Here is a 15087-nt window from a genome sequence, read left to right as displayed (position 1 = left end):
TCGGACTTCTTCGGGTATTTGGAGTGTAGAAAATTCTTGTGTTCCTCCATATACGGAGCCACCAAGGCGGAATTTTGTAGAACTGTGTAGTGTGCTTCAGTGAGAGAATGCCCGTCCATACATATTATTTGATCCCCTCCTAGCATGCCTTTTCCATCCAGTCTGCCCTTATGTCACGATTCAGGAACACCAATCGGCTTAAGGTCAGGAATAAAGTCAATACAAAACTCAATGACCTCCTCATTTTCATGGCTTCGCGATGCTTCCTTCTGGCCTAGCACGGTTATGAACATATTTCTTCAAGACTCCCATGAACCTCTCAAAGGGGAACATATTGTGTAGAAATACAGGACCCAAAACGTTAATCTCTTTGCAAAGGTGAACTAGGACGTGCATCATGATGTTGAAGAAGGATGGTGGGAACACCAACTCAAAACTGACAAGACATTGCACCAAATCATTCTGTAACCCTGGTATGATTTCTGGATCGATTACCTTTTGAGAGATGGCATTGAGGAATGCACATAGCTTCACAATGGCTAATCGAACGTTTTCCGGTAGAAGCCCCCTCAATGCAACCGGAAGCAGTTGCGTCATAATCACGTGGCAGTCATGAGACTTTAGGTTCTGGAACTTTTTCTCTGCCATATTTATTATTCCCTTTATATTCGACGAGAAGCCAGACGGTACCTTCATGCTGAGCAGGCATTCAAAGAAGATTTCCTTCTCTTCTTTGGTGAGCGTAGCTGCCCTGACCCTGATGTATGTCGTCTTTTCCGTGCATACGTTGTTGGTCCTCCCGTGCCTCTGGTGTATCTTTTGTCTTCCCATACACGCCCAAGAAGCCAAGCAGGGTTACGCAAAGATTCTTCGTCACGTGCATCACGTCAATTGCGGAGCAGACCTCTAGGTCTTTCCAATAGGGCAGGTCCCAAAATATAGATTTCTTCTTCCAGATGGGCGCGCGTCCGTCAGCGTCCTTCGGAACAGGTTGTCCACCAGGACCCTTTCCAAAGATTACCTTCAAATTCTTGACCATATCATGTACATCAGCACCAGTACGGTAGAGAGGCTTCGTCCGATGATCCGCCTCACCTTTGAAATGCTTGCCTTTCTTTCTTACGGGATGCCTGCTCGGAAGAAATCGACGATGTCCTAGGTACACATTCTTCCTACAACTCTCCAAATATATACTATCGGTATCATCCAAACAGTGCGTGCATCCGCGGTATCCATTGTTTGTCTGTCCTGAAAGGTTACTGAGAGCAGGCCAATCATTAATGGTCACAAACAGCAACGCCTTTAGGTCAAATTATTCCTGTCCGTGCTCATCCCATACACGGACACCTGTTCCATTCCGCAATTGTAATAGTTCTTCAACTAATGGCCTTAGATACACATCAATGTCGTTGCCGGGTTGCTTAGGGCCTTGGATGAGCACTGGCATCATAATGAACTTCCGCTTCATGCACAACCAAGGAGGAAGGTTATACAAACATAGAGTCATAGGCCACGTGCTATGGTTGCTGCTCTGCTCCCCAAAAGGATTAATGCCATCTGCGCTTAGACCAAACCGTACGTTCCTTGGGTCACCTACAAACTCCTCCCTGTACTTTCTCTCGATTTTTCTCCACTGCGAACCGTCAGCAGGTACTCTCAATTTTCCGTCTTTCTTACGGTCTTCTCTGTGCCACTGCATCGCCTTCGCATGCTCTTTGTTTTGGAACAAACGTTTCAACCGTGGTATTATAGGAGCATACCACATCACCTTGGCAGGAATCTTCTGCCTGGGGCGCTCTCCCTCGACATCACCAGGGTCATCGCGACTGATCTTATAACGCAATGCACCACATACCGGGCCAGCGTTCAAATCCTCGTACACACCGCGGTAGAGGATGCAGTCAATAGGGCATGCATGTATCTTCTGCACCTCTAACCCTAGAGGGCAGACAGCCTTCTTTGCTTCATACGTACTCTCGGGCAATTCATTGTCCTTTGGAAGCATATTCTTTATCATTACCAGCAACTTTCCAAATCCCTTGTCTTTTTTTGCGGGGGAAAGCATTTCATTTCATTTAATCAATAGTGGGAGTACATTCATTTGAAATGACAATGCTAATCTCCTGGGTGGAATTTGCTAACCAACAAGCCGTACGCTGCTGACCACGACCCATCGCTGCCATGGCATGTGCAGCCTTATTCTGTGATCTACCTATTTTTGTGACTTGCATTGATCTTTCTTGCAACATCTCCGAGACGGCCGCCACCTGAAACATATTCCTTGATCTTCCCTTTGAACCTAATTCAAGGAGCTTCAATATCTCCGGACAATCTGTCTCGACCTGGATAGGCAAGGGAGTCCAGTGCAACGCCAGCTTCAGGCCCTCCTCACACGCCGATAGCTCTGCCTCCAGTGCGCCCGGGCAGTTCCGGATCCATCTGCATGCCGCGTAGATAACCGCACCTGTGTGATCACGTAGGATCATACCGGCACCAGCTGTTCCATCTGCCTGTACAAACGAACCGTCAAAATTGAGCTTTGCAACACCACATGGGGGAGGAATCCAACTGGGTTGTACGCTAGGCTCCAACTTATGTTGAGCACCATTGTTGGATAAAAGAGCTGGTTGCTTCCCCTTGAGGATGTCCACCTCTGGCCCCTGTTTGATAAGTAGCAAGGAATCAACATAGCTACAGAGAAATTTCTTTGATGCCTCGACTGGGATCAGTGGTTTGTCATGGGTAAGTTCGTTCCGAACATACCATACACGCCATAGTAGCATGAGCAGGAGCATACGCTGGGTCTCATCTAATTGCTGGAGGCAAAGAAGGAGCCATTCCGGTTCCATACCTTTGAGTGAGTTATCAGCAGGAAGGTCCCAAACTAATCTCATCACAGTCCAGATATTACGTGCATGTGGGCATTGGACAAGTGCGTGAAATGTCGTCTCAGTCTCTTGCCCATAGATGGTACAAATTGCATCATGATCAAGGTGATGGCGCAACATATTTTCTCTGGTTGCCAAGGCCCCTCTCGCAGCCTTCCACGCAAACACCCGTACTTTAGGTGGGGCGCCGCAGCTCCACATCAACTTCCAAGCAGGTCTTGACCCATCTGGATGTCCACTCGACTCGCCAATCTCCCGTGTTGCCATGAGACAATCCTGAGCCATCCTATATGCTGATCTGACAGAGAACATTCCATGCTTGTCTGCCTGCCAGGCAACGCAATCCTTTTCTATTCTACTAGAGGGTTTGATTTTCAGTATTTCATCAACGTCGACCGGAAAGAAATGTTGTCGAAGGAGTGTGATGTTCCATGAACCGTCAGTTTGCATAAAATAGGCAACCCATTTCAATCTGCACCTTCTCTTTGGAGCGATCGGTCTGAACGACGGTCCTCTTGGGATCCATGGGTCTCGCCACACGCGTATGTTAGCACCGTCCCCCTCTCGCCATATATATCCTTGCTTTAGCAGTTCCAAGCCATGCTCGATAGCCTGCCAAGAAGTTGACCCGTTTCCAGTAAACACCGTGTCGGTGATATCTCCTTGGGGATAATATTTTTCTCGCAGAACTTGTGCGCATAGACTGTCTGGGTACTGGATTAATCACCAGGCCTGTCGAGCTAAGAGTGCTTGGTTAAATATTCTCAGGTCCTTAAACCCCATTCCTCCCCTAGCCTTGGGCCTTAGCATAATATCCCAGCCGACCCAATGAGTCTTTCTCTTCCCTTTCTTTGCACCCCACCAGAAACGATGGATCATTTTGGTGAGCTCCCCACACAGCCCGGCCGGCACCTTGAAAACACTCATAATGTAAACTGGCAAGGCTTGGGCAATAGCTTTGATTTTTACTTCCCATCCAGCCATAGCCAACTGATTTTCACCCCACTCCACGAGTGCTTTTGCAAGTCTCTCCTCAAGAGTTTTCAGCTTACCCCTACTCATGCGATCATTACCAGCAACTTTCCAAATCCCTTGTCAGATACACCATTCTCTGCTTTCCATTGCAGCAATTCCAGTGTGGTGCCCAACTTTTTTTGCCAGCTTCGCAATTCGGATACAACAATTTCTTGTGATCCTATAACATGCGCTGCAACTTCTTCCTCCCGAAATCACTTGCGCAGTTTCTCTTTGCATCGGCAATGGCCCGACCTAGATCATCAGCGGGCTCATCTGATGCCTCTTCTTCAGCTTGTTCCCGCATTGCCGGCTCAGCTTCTTCCTCCATTGTTGTATCATCGTATTCAGGGAACCCATGGCCAGGATAGATGTCGTCGTCCTCTTGTTCTTCATTGTCTTCCATCATAACCCCTCTTTCTCTGTGCTTGGTCCAAACTTTATAGTGGGGCATGAAACCGGACTCAAATAGGTGGGCGTGAATGGTTCTTGACGTAGAGTAATTGTGACCATTCTTACAGCCAGCACATGGACAAGGCATAAAACCATCTGCCCGCTTGTTTGCCTCAGCGGCAAGCAGAAAAGTATGCACGCCATTAATGAAACCGAGAGAGCATCGGTCATCATACATCCATTGTCGGCTCATATCTTCATTATACACAACACCGAATAGACCAAATTAATACAAGTTCATACATAAAGTTCATATACAACACTTAATTAAATGCAACATACAAATAACTCTCTAGCTAAAGAGTTTAAATGCAACAACAAATGCGATCAAGATCGCAACTAAGGTAACAATTGATCCAACAGCATAATGATACCAAGCCACACTATCAATGTCATATTTTTTAATCTTTCTAATCTTCAACCTCATTTTCTCCATCTTGATCTTGTGATCATCGACGACATCGACAACATGCAACTCCAATTCCATCTTCTCCCCCTCAATTATTTTCAATTTTTCTTTCATATACTCATTTTCTCTTTCAACTAAATTTAACCTCTCGACAATAGGGTCGGTTGGAATTTCCGGTTCACATACCTCCTAGATAAAAATATCTATGTCAACTTGATGGGCATAATTTGTCATAAACACGAAATGCAACAACTAGTTTTAAAAGAGAATATACCACATCCGAATCATAACAAGGACGAGGGCCGACGGGGACGGATATCAAAACCATGGCACTATGTATAACAAACAACGTACGGGTACGATAATTATACGAGTAACTATATATCCAAATCACACAAACATCAATTTGGTAATGTAAAACATTCATGAACAAGAGCCTCACCACAAGGTGGTGCCGGCGACAGGACGGTGCGGACGATCGACGGTGGTTACGACGGAGATTTAGAAGGCACTAAGTAAACCACACCTACATATGCAAACTAAGTGTTATTTTTGACCTCAAATTGCATATAAATCAAATACTAGCAAATATAATTCCTCCCAAATTAATCACTATACATAGCATTGCAAGAGCTAATCTAGCAATGAGAGTTGAAAGGGCAAAGTTACTAACTTTTGTGATCATTTGAATGGATGGGGCCCTTCAAATCTTGACAAATTTTGGTCAAAATTTATGAGGAGCTCGAGGAAGAGAGGGGAAGAACAGAGGAAGTGAGGGGAAAGGGGAAAAACAGAGTGGCTCGGGTGCACGAAGGGTTTATGTACGTCGACCTTTAGTACCAGTTCGTGGCACGAACCGGTACTAAAGGTGCTGGACGGGCCCCGGACTGACAACATCCTGCCACCACTCTCTTTCGTACCGGTTCGTGCCACGAACCGGTGCTAAAGGTTCGCCACGAACCGGTACTAATGAGAGCTGCCGGCTAGCCGTTGGAACCGGCACTAATGGACACATTAGTGCCGGCTCAAAATCAAACCGGCACTAATGTGTCTCAGATTTGCCCCTTTTTCTACTAGTGGGAGTAGAAGGGGATTTTCGGTCCCAAGTTCGATTCTCACTTCTGCCATCCAACTATTAGAATTTCCTTTTTTGTTTTGACGGTTGCATGTTACTGAGCCGGCCCGCTACGCATCACATGCGAGCGCAGCTGGAGCTTAAAGCGCCCAATAGGAGCTCCTGGGCCAATCACTTGGGCTTGACGGACATCCACGAAAGGAATCAGTGTACATGACCCCGGGCCATATGTTTAGCACTTTTGTGAGGATGCAGGGCTATTTTTTTTTCCTGAGAACTTATGACGACTAAAAGGTTCTGTGTTGCATTTGAGCTCAAATTCCTCTTTTTTCGGCCGAAAGCTGTCATTTCCCATCATATATATCCCTGCTCTATCTTCCCCTCCATCGACATATGGAGGACCTGCCAACTTTCATTGAAGATTTTTTTGCCATTGTTTGATTTTGCCTCATCACCAAATTTGTTGACATTGACATGGGACTACAGTCATCCAATTCCGTGTTTTTTAGCTTGTCCTTTTGTCATCATGTGTGACCCTTTGATGTGCTTCCCATCCGGAAGCAAACACATTCAGAAATCTGATGTTCATATTACCATAATTTTAATCTGCTCCATATATGAATGCCCCTAATTTTGTAGAAATCTGTTGTGTTAAGAGCCTGATATAATTTTGGCATTTAAAATATTTCGGCAGATCAATAACATCAGATTCATGAGTGGCTCGTGGCCATTGTGTTACATTGTTTAAAACACAAATTAATTCTCAGTTGCTCGCGCAGTTCTTGCCAAAAAAACGAAAAACAGCTTCTGTAAATACAAAGATCACAGGCACAGAGACTTGTACTATTGTTGGGCCATAGTTGGGCTTCAGTGGGCACTGATTTACTGAAAGACTCCAGCTGAGTGTACCATTTTCAGGAGGCACTGATGCACTGCAAGACTCCAGCTGAGTGTACCATTTTCAGGAGGCGCTGATGTACCGCAAGACTCCAGCTGAGCCTCCCTCTAGAGAGGGGCTGATATATTCTTGGCAATTAGTATGATGGTTTACGAATGCGCATAACCGCAGTAAAGTATGTCAATTCTGTTTTTTTTCCGCTTGTCCTTTTGTCATCATGTGTTGTATTCGCCCCTTTCATGTGCTTCCCATCTATAAGCAAACAAATTTTGAAATCTGATGCTCCAGTTACCATCTCCCAATTTTACAAAAATCTGCATGTAAACCATTTCAGCGGATCAAGAACGTTGGGTCATGTGAATGGCTTCAAAACCACAAAGTTCTGTTGCTAGTGTAGGGCTTGAGTGGGCAGTGATGTGCGGCAATACTCCAGCTGAGTCCAGCATTTTCAGCAGGATATCACAGAATGATACGCAATCTAACAGCAGCACATGAATGCTTTTCAACAATAGTTTAACATTGCAAATAACAGCAGCTGACGAATTCGTTTCAACAATAGTTTACCATTGTGCATAATAGCAGCACAAGCAAAAAGAATTATAGTGCACCACCAGTCCGCCATGCTAAAAGTCGAAAACAATAGGCTCGTTAACATCACAGCATAAACTTGGAGCATCAGATCAGAAAGAAACACAGCACTACATGAAAGACAGTGCGGAAACAACGATGCAGTTATTTTACTGCCTAGTGGATGTGGATAATTTCACTGAGGAACAGAGTTCATCGAAAGGCGAGCGAGCAAGCGGTAAAGCACCTCAAAGTTGCTCACCGAAACTGAAATTCGTAAAACAAAAGAGTATACCCCAACTTCAAGTCCCTTTTATTAGGAACTTCAAAACCCTAGAAAAGAAACTTGGGATCCCATGGTGGGAGCGAGATGCCGCTCGTGCCACCTATTCAAGGGTTCTTGACGATGAAGTTCTGGCGGCTGATGGGGTTCATGATGACCGGCGGCCCAGCGGTGCGAGGCCAGGCCTGGAACTTGGCGTCCGTGGCCTGAAACCACTCCTTGTCGGTTGCGATCTTGCAAACAGTGCCTGTTTCCAAAAGTAAGAAGCAGCGATTATATGGATCCTTACAACAGGTTAGGCACAGGCATCCTATGGGCATGTATGTAACAGCATGGTACTACTCACCTCCAAAGATCTTCTTGTCAGAAACGGTGGTGTCGCAGACGTACGCAATGCCAAAGGATCCGACCAGTGTGCCAATGATGTACTTTGTCGCCATTGCTACTGCACAATGAAGAGACGGGACATATATATTGTCAAATATAATGCATTCACATGCGTGTAAAATGGCCAGAAAGCATGGCAGGCCATCCCCACTGGCCACTAATTAAGACAATCAGTTGCTTTCCTGATTCGCGTAGACATCGACATGAGCGGCCATGAGACAATGGTAGAACAGAATCGATCCAGTTGAAGACGAGATGGATTGTGGTATTATTGGGCAAGGGAAGGGGCATGCATCTATCTAGTGCGCATCATGTGCAAGGGTGCAGATGAAGTACCGGTTGTTTGTTGCCCAACAGAAACTAATTAAGAGAGATTATGTGTTCTTTTCAACATGCATATCTGGTGCGTGAGATTTAATAACGACCCAAAGCTTGGTTCGCCGGCGAGATTTTGTGCCCATTTCAACATGCATCCTAGACACAGCAGACATGTATCATCATATTCAAAAAATGAAACCAGGCGGCCTATCCAACCAGCAGCATGAACAAGAACGATTCGACATACACACACACAGCGCATTGTGACGCGACGCGGGCTTCGACACGGATCAGGCGGCCGGGAAACAGCGACATGCGACACAGATCTGCTGCAGCGGCACGCGAATCGGGGGAAAGGATGGATCGCCTCGAGATCCGGGCGTGGCGGGGGGAAACAGCCGGTTTACCTGGCCGGCGAGGTGGGCGGGGGCTTCGATCGAACCCTAGGAGGGGAGGGGAGGGGAGGGGGCGAGGGGAGAGAGCTACGGGGAGAGATCGAGGAGGGAAGAGATCGGCATTGGGGTAATTAATAGCGGGGAACAATTGTTAGTGTCGATGATGGTGGATCTAGAGGGAGAGCGATGAGGATGAGGGTGCGGAGCCGTCTGATCTGGAACGAGCGCTGGATGATGGGTCTCTGTGACGTGGAACCTAGGACGTAATTATTAGTCTGAAGAACAATTGTTCAATGTAAAATTTGTCTTAATACAGTTGAGTTCAATTTTTTTGCAAATTGTCAAATGGTTGGGAAACTAAGAATGGAAAAACGTGAGTATAGTAAATTTGAAATATTAGATATACAAGTCCCACTCAACCTCAGCATCTCTATCTAGTAGAGCCGCTAAATGGCCAACCCGCAAAATTGATTTATGGTTAGCCCTAAATTGATTTTCCAAGCACGTCTTATCTGGCGGAGAATAGATACCATAAATTTAAAAACTTAAAGATAACATGTTTGCGTTACAATCCGGACCTTGCCGGAGTTAAACACACACACATAGTTCATAGTTCATTACTGCACACATAATATGACCACGCATAATTAACTACAGTAGTCGATATTGTTACGGCCACGACAATTGAGGAAAAGCTACTTGCCAAAACTTGTATCCATCAGGACCAGCTAAAGAGGTTGGGTTTGTATCAGTACGAAGAAAAATATAAGGACATGTTTGGGGACAAGACATACACGTACATATATTTTGGATGCCTTGGTCTGTATGTTATAGCTGCACGTACATGCAATCATGCATGCTGGGGTAATTACTCTAATGGATGTCCTTGTGTCACGTTAGAGAAAGAAAAGGAGACCTACGATGATTCAAGGACTCAAGCAGACTCTGATTTAACTGGTTTGGTCCACAAGATAAAAAATAAAAATCTATTTATTTTTCTACCACGCAAAGAGAAGACACGTGAAGATGCCTCGAGGACTTTTGACGTGTTTGATTTTCTTTCCTTGTGCTCTGTTGGCTGGGGGCCACTCTTGAAAAAGATCAAAGTTGCCGGATAATTAACTAGGTAAATTTTAATTAGTTTGGATAGAGGACAGAGAGAGTCCGGTTAGATTGGTTTTCCTTAGTCGGTTTGCATTGGTTAGCGTCGCCTATAAAAAGGTCAGGCTTCGGCCATGTAAAAGGAGGTTATTTTTAGGAATAGACACGATGTATTTTTAGGGTAAATATCCGTATCGAGTTTTGGGGAAAATTGTCTAAAAATCACTAAGTTTTGGAGGAAGCTTTAGAAAACCTCTATGTTGCGATTTCTCTTTGAGGAAATTGTTTTGTGCGTGAGTACCGTCGTTGAGATTGGTTTTCTCGTGCTGAGCCGCAAGGTTCAAACCCTCTATTTCGTGTACACCGCGTGCGCGGACGAGAGGTTGCTGCTATTGGTGGTGGAGTGTCGTGAAAGATCGGGCCACAACAACAGATCGGATTTCGCCAACGAGGTTCGGTCGATATCACATCCTAGACGGGGAGACGGCGGGGCACATGAGAGCTTCACATTGAGGTGGTACTCACAGGCAGACTTGCACACGTGAGTTGGTCCACCGCGTCCGCCTCCTCGAAGTGTGCGGCGACATCCTCTTTGCCGGCGTCGAGCGCCTCCTTCGCGACCGAATCGGCCTTCTCAAAGTATTGTGGAAAAAAATTCTATGGCTTAAAGTAATAATATTTGATTGGAGCAGAAACATGTCTTCTTCATTCACATCTATATACTCGCGATTTCACAAACACACCTTGTTGAAGCCGCCGCAGAACTGGACGTCACCACCTGAGGGGTGGCTGAAGCTGAACGTCGACGACTCTTTCTGCGAGCGGCCGGGCATCACTGGTGTTGGGATGATTATTCGTGACGACAATGAAGGAGTAAATTGCACAGAAGTATCACAATTGGGGCATTGGAAAAAGATTGGTATCAAGATTGGTAATTTTTATGTGTTAGTACCAACTTTGAGGCGAGGCGTTGGAAAAGAGACTAAAAATGCTGTTTATACGTATTGACACGGAAACTGATCGGTTGGGCCCGTCCGTCAGGTGCCATGCTGGCCAATGAGCGCGTGCCCGCGCGCTGACTCGGACAAGGCTGGGTCGCACCGTTTACACGTGGCTGGTGCGGCCCGAGCCTCCGTCTCCGTCGCGCCCGTCGCCACCGCCGACTGCCCGCGCCGCCGCGAGCTCGAGGCCCGCTCCGGCCCCACACGCGCACCTTCCCGACCCCCGACACGCCCCGCCGCGCCCGCCTCGCGCTCTCCTCCACCCGCTTCCGCCGCGGTGCCAACTCCTCCTCCATCTCCTCCATCGACGCCGCAGCCTCCTCCGCCTTCGCAGCCGCGGCTACCCTACTGCCCCACATCCTCTCCCCTTCCGCTGCCACCTCCTCCTCATCCCTTCCCCTTCCCCGTCAGCCCCCGCGTCCTGCCCCGCCACCGTCTCGGTGCCCCGGTGGCCGTGGAGCTGCCGTGCAGGATGGCCGTCGGCTCGCGCGTCACGGTGGTGGCACGGCCGACGAGGAGGGACGGGGCGTCGTCGTCGCAGTTCATGGTGGAGCTGCTCGGCACCAAGGTGAGCTCCTTTGATTCCACAGTTCAATCTCGCTTTCTCCCCGTCGTTCGCTAAGAAATTTAATAGTAGTATCTCAATTTTGAAGCTATTTGTTCGTTAAAACCTGATTGCAGAGCGCGCAAAGGAAAGCTCTGGATGTCCTAAACACCGTTGGCTCGAGGATGTGGTCGGGGATCTTTGCACCCCTAACACTGTTTTGTTTTGGTCGTGCGATTTTACTTTAGGAGTTTGAGTCAAATGGTTGCAGCCATATGAATTTATACATGGCTTGAATGTGTTATCCTAGGACTGAATCATGAAGATAATGTGAATTCTTGGGATAACATTGCTCTTTTTCGACTTGACCTCTGATGCTGCTCTGGATGTTTGTATTTGATGATAAGTTTTCGTCATTCAGATAGTGTTATGTTAAGATTCATGAAGATAATCGTTCATATGTTGTTGCCATGCATGAACTATTCTGTCGATCGACGCAACCTATGCCCTGTGTTTTGGAGGAATATGTGTGTCTATATTGTTATGGTCCAGCTATTTACAAATATATGCTCTGTTCTTCCGATTTATCCTTAACAGAGCAACTACTAAATCAAGCTGAAACCTTTCAGGGGACATTTATGAGCAGGCAGTTTATTTGAGTGTGAAAATGGAAGACCAAGATGCATTTGAAAGGGACTTCTGCCAGCTCAAGCCTTATTACATGGCCACATGGTTAGTTCCTTTTCTTACCACTTTGCAGTTTTTTTTTCCCGAGGAATACCCCACTTTGCAGTTGTCTTCTGTGTTTATGCATCGTGTGGTCTGTCATTTAATACAGGTCCCTGTTCTCTTTCATCTTCTATTGGGTATTAAAGTCATAACAAATGAGTATTATTGGTTTTCTTTGGGCGTAAGTTGGTAAATGAGTCAAACCAAAATAGCTTTTTGGGTTAGTCTTGCATGAGTTATGTAGTTGCTCGGTTCTGTTGGGTAGTCGGATATGGAACAGGAGGCTGTGTTGGAAATTTATCTTTGCAAGCCACATAAGTTAGACATGTAGATTGGGTTTGTATGGAACTCTTAGGTTTCTGGCAAGCTGATGAGCCGTGATGCCCTCGCCAGACTGGCAAATGCTTATGTTTTTTTAATATTTTAGGAGAGTTGCTTATGCATCTTATTCCGTGTTAGATGTTTGCTTTATCAAGTTCAGAGCATGTTGCAAAATGTCTGGACATGTTGATGGATATTTTGTCTAAGAACATGTAGAATTTCCTGTTTTGCATGTATATATCATGCTAATGATACTAAATCATGTTGATGCTTGCAGTGGCATAAATTCCTCCATCACCGGGGGAATACCCAATCATGGGGCTTAACCTTCTGAGGCTGTTGGTCCAGAATAGAATTGCGGAGTTCCACACTGAGCTGGAGCTTCTGCCCGCCAAAGCGCTGGAGAATGCTTGCATCAAGCACGGGGTCGAGCTCGAGCAGTCCTTTGGAGGGCACCTACATCCGCGTGCTGAACGCTCGACAGAACGCGCCGCATGAATCCTATGTTGTATACTTCATGGACCTTCTCGCAAAAACGGTTAGGTAAGTTGGCGTCTGTCACCACCCCTTCCGATTTAGCTCCTTGTGCTATTTGTCCATGACTGTGATGATATCTGCTGCGTCCGCAGGGACGAGATAGCCGGGTGCAGCGAGAAGGGATATGATTACCTGTCAATAAGCGACGCGAAGAAGATGTTTAGTTTCAGCTCCGACAAGGAACTGCAACAGTACATCGCAGAGGTAAAGTTCCATGCCTTGTGCTCCCGGTGTGAATTACGTGAGTTATTATGACCATGGGTTGTAAAGTATCGTCGTGTTGTCAACAGGAACACCCCGAGTGGGATGTCAAGGACGGCCGGGTCTTGTTCCAAAGGCGAAGGAGTCCCAGCCCTGCAAGGAGATACCGGCGGCGCCGGTCATCAACAAGAGTACCAGACCCTCGGCTACGCGAGGGAATTGGAAAGGATTGTGTGATTTGCCTCTTTGTTTTCCTTTCTTTAGACTGAATTTCCCATGAAGAGGTGGATTACTGGATTGCTTTGTGACCTATCTCAACCTACTGTTTCCAAAGTTACTCAACTGTGAAATTTCGGCTTAAGATGGCAAACGAAACAACGCTTGTTATATCAGTGAATTGATTGTGTAAGAGCAAGTCCAAATGGAGGGGCCTGTGCTTTTTTCTCCTCCCTCCGCCGCCACCGACGGTCGTCGGCGGCAACATCTTCGGCAGTCGATGCCGCTTGCGCAGATCCTTCTTCATTCACTACTGGCAGAGACCTGGTGTCATTCACTACTGGCAGAGACCTGGTGTCATTCACTACTGGCAGAGACCTTGTCTCATTGATTTTTGCATGTATGATCAGCCGGTTGATTGGCAGATATGTTCTGGAATCCTACTTTGAAACGAATATGTATGTATATAAACCTACACGCTTGCAGGAAAAACAGAACACCATGCTTGATTTACAAGAAGATATAAGATCAAATCACCAATATGAAAGAACCGTTTATCCAACAAATATGGAAGAGAAGTAGAAAAGTGCAAAAGCTCAGACTAAAACAGGATGAAAGAGAAGTCTTAAACAGCAGTATTTAGCATACTATTTTGCATACAAGATGTGCACGGCCACGACTGCCTTTTTCACAACAGAAATGTAACAAAGCAGGGCCACTGTGTTGTGCATTCAGAAGAATATATCTGATCTGAGGGTTGTCAACATCTTTTCATAATCGCTATACACACAGTATATATAATACTGTAGTAATACAAAGAAGAGAGATCAGTAACCGAGCAGAGTTATGCCTACTACACAAGGAAGGACCAGATACAGCAAACTTTAAACTGAAACAAGAACCCCCTTCCTTGATTCCTCATGCACCAGTGTGCCCACCTCTAGAGAACATTTGAAACTAGTGTGTCCATCGCCAAAACGCAACCATCAGCACGACGGTGATGATCATGCCGCCGTACGCAATCCACTTGTCGACCCGGTGTCGCTTCTCAATGAGCTTCAAGACCGAGTTCGATAGGCCAACGGTGTTCAGTACATCCAGAGCTTTCCTTTGCGTGCTCTGCAATCAGGTTTTAACGAACAAATAGCTTCAAAATTGAGATACTACTATTAAATTTCTTAGCGAACGACGAGGAAAAAGCGAGATTGAACTGTGGAATCAAAGGAGCTCACCTTGGTGCCGAGCAGCTCCACCATGAACTGCGACGACGCCGCCCCGTCCCTCCTCGTCGGCCGGGCCACCACCGTGACGCGCGAGCCGACGACTATCCCGCACGGCAGCTCCACGGCCACCGGGGCACCGAGACGGTGGCGGGGCAGGACGCGGGGGCTGACGGGGAGGGGGAAGGGGATGAGGAGGCGGCGGCGGCGAAAGGGGAGAGGATGTGGGGCAGGAGGGTAGCTGCGGCGGCGAAGGCGGAGGAGGCTGTGGCGAGGAGACGAAGGAGGAGTTGGCGTCGCGACGGAAGCGGATGGAGGAGAGCGCGAGGCCGGAGCGGGGCCGCGGTCATGGAGGAGCGAGCCTCGAGCTCGCGGTGGCGACGGAGATGGAGGCTCGGGCCGCACCAGCCGCGCCTAAACGGTGCGACCCAGCCTCGTCCGAGTCAGCGCGCGGGCATGAGCTCACTGGCCAGCATGGCACCTGACGGACGGGCCCAACCAGTCAGTTTCCATGTCAATACGTATAAACA

General features: G+C 47.1%; 1 protein-coding gene and 1 pseudogene across 1 annotated transcript; one reads left to right on the top strand and one right to left on the bottom strand.

Annotated features, from left to right (window-relative positions):
• Positions 1-7567: 7567 nt before the first annotated feature.
• LOC125534582 lies at positions 7568-8027 on the bottom strand. Its single transcript, XM_048697768.1, has 2 exons — positions 7934-8027; positions 7568-7834 (listed from the first exon to the last, which is right to left on the bottom strand). Exons 1-2 carry the CDS (start codon positions 8025-8027, stop codon positions 7695-7697), a joined length of 234 nt encoding a protein of 77 aa, XP_048553725.1. The 3' UTR covers positions 7568-7694.
• A 2457-nt stretch (positions 8028-10484) lies between these two features.
• On the top strand, positions 10485-13358 carry LOC125538478 (annotated as a pseudogene).
• The last annotated feature ends 1729 nt before the right edge of the window (positions 13359-15087 follow it).

This window comes from Triticum urartu, chromosome 2 (genome assembly GCF_003073215.2).
Source record: "Triticum urartu cultivar G1812 chromosome 2, Tu2.1, whole genome shotgun sequence".
Lineage (NCBI taxonomy): Eukaryota > Viridiplantae > Streptophyta > Magnoliopsida > Poales > Poaceae > Triticum > Triticum urartu.
The sequence above is the reverse complement of the archived record's forward strand: the minus strand, read 5'-3'. Positions and strand labels throughout refer to the sequence as shown.

Bases quoted from the DNA above. Each gene is read 5' to 3' on its own strand.
- LOC125534582 (XM_048697768.1), bottom strand. From the start codon at position 8,027: ATGGCGACAAAGTACATCATTGGCACACTGGTCGGATCCTTTGGCATT. The intron at 7,835-7,933 runs GTGAGTAGTACC...TTTTGGAAACAG, and splicing joins TGACAAGAAGATCTTTGGAG to GCACTGTTTGCAAGATCGCA.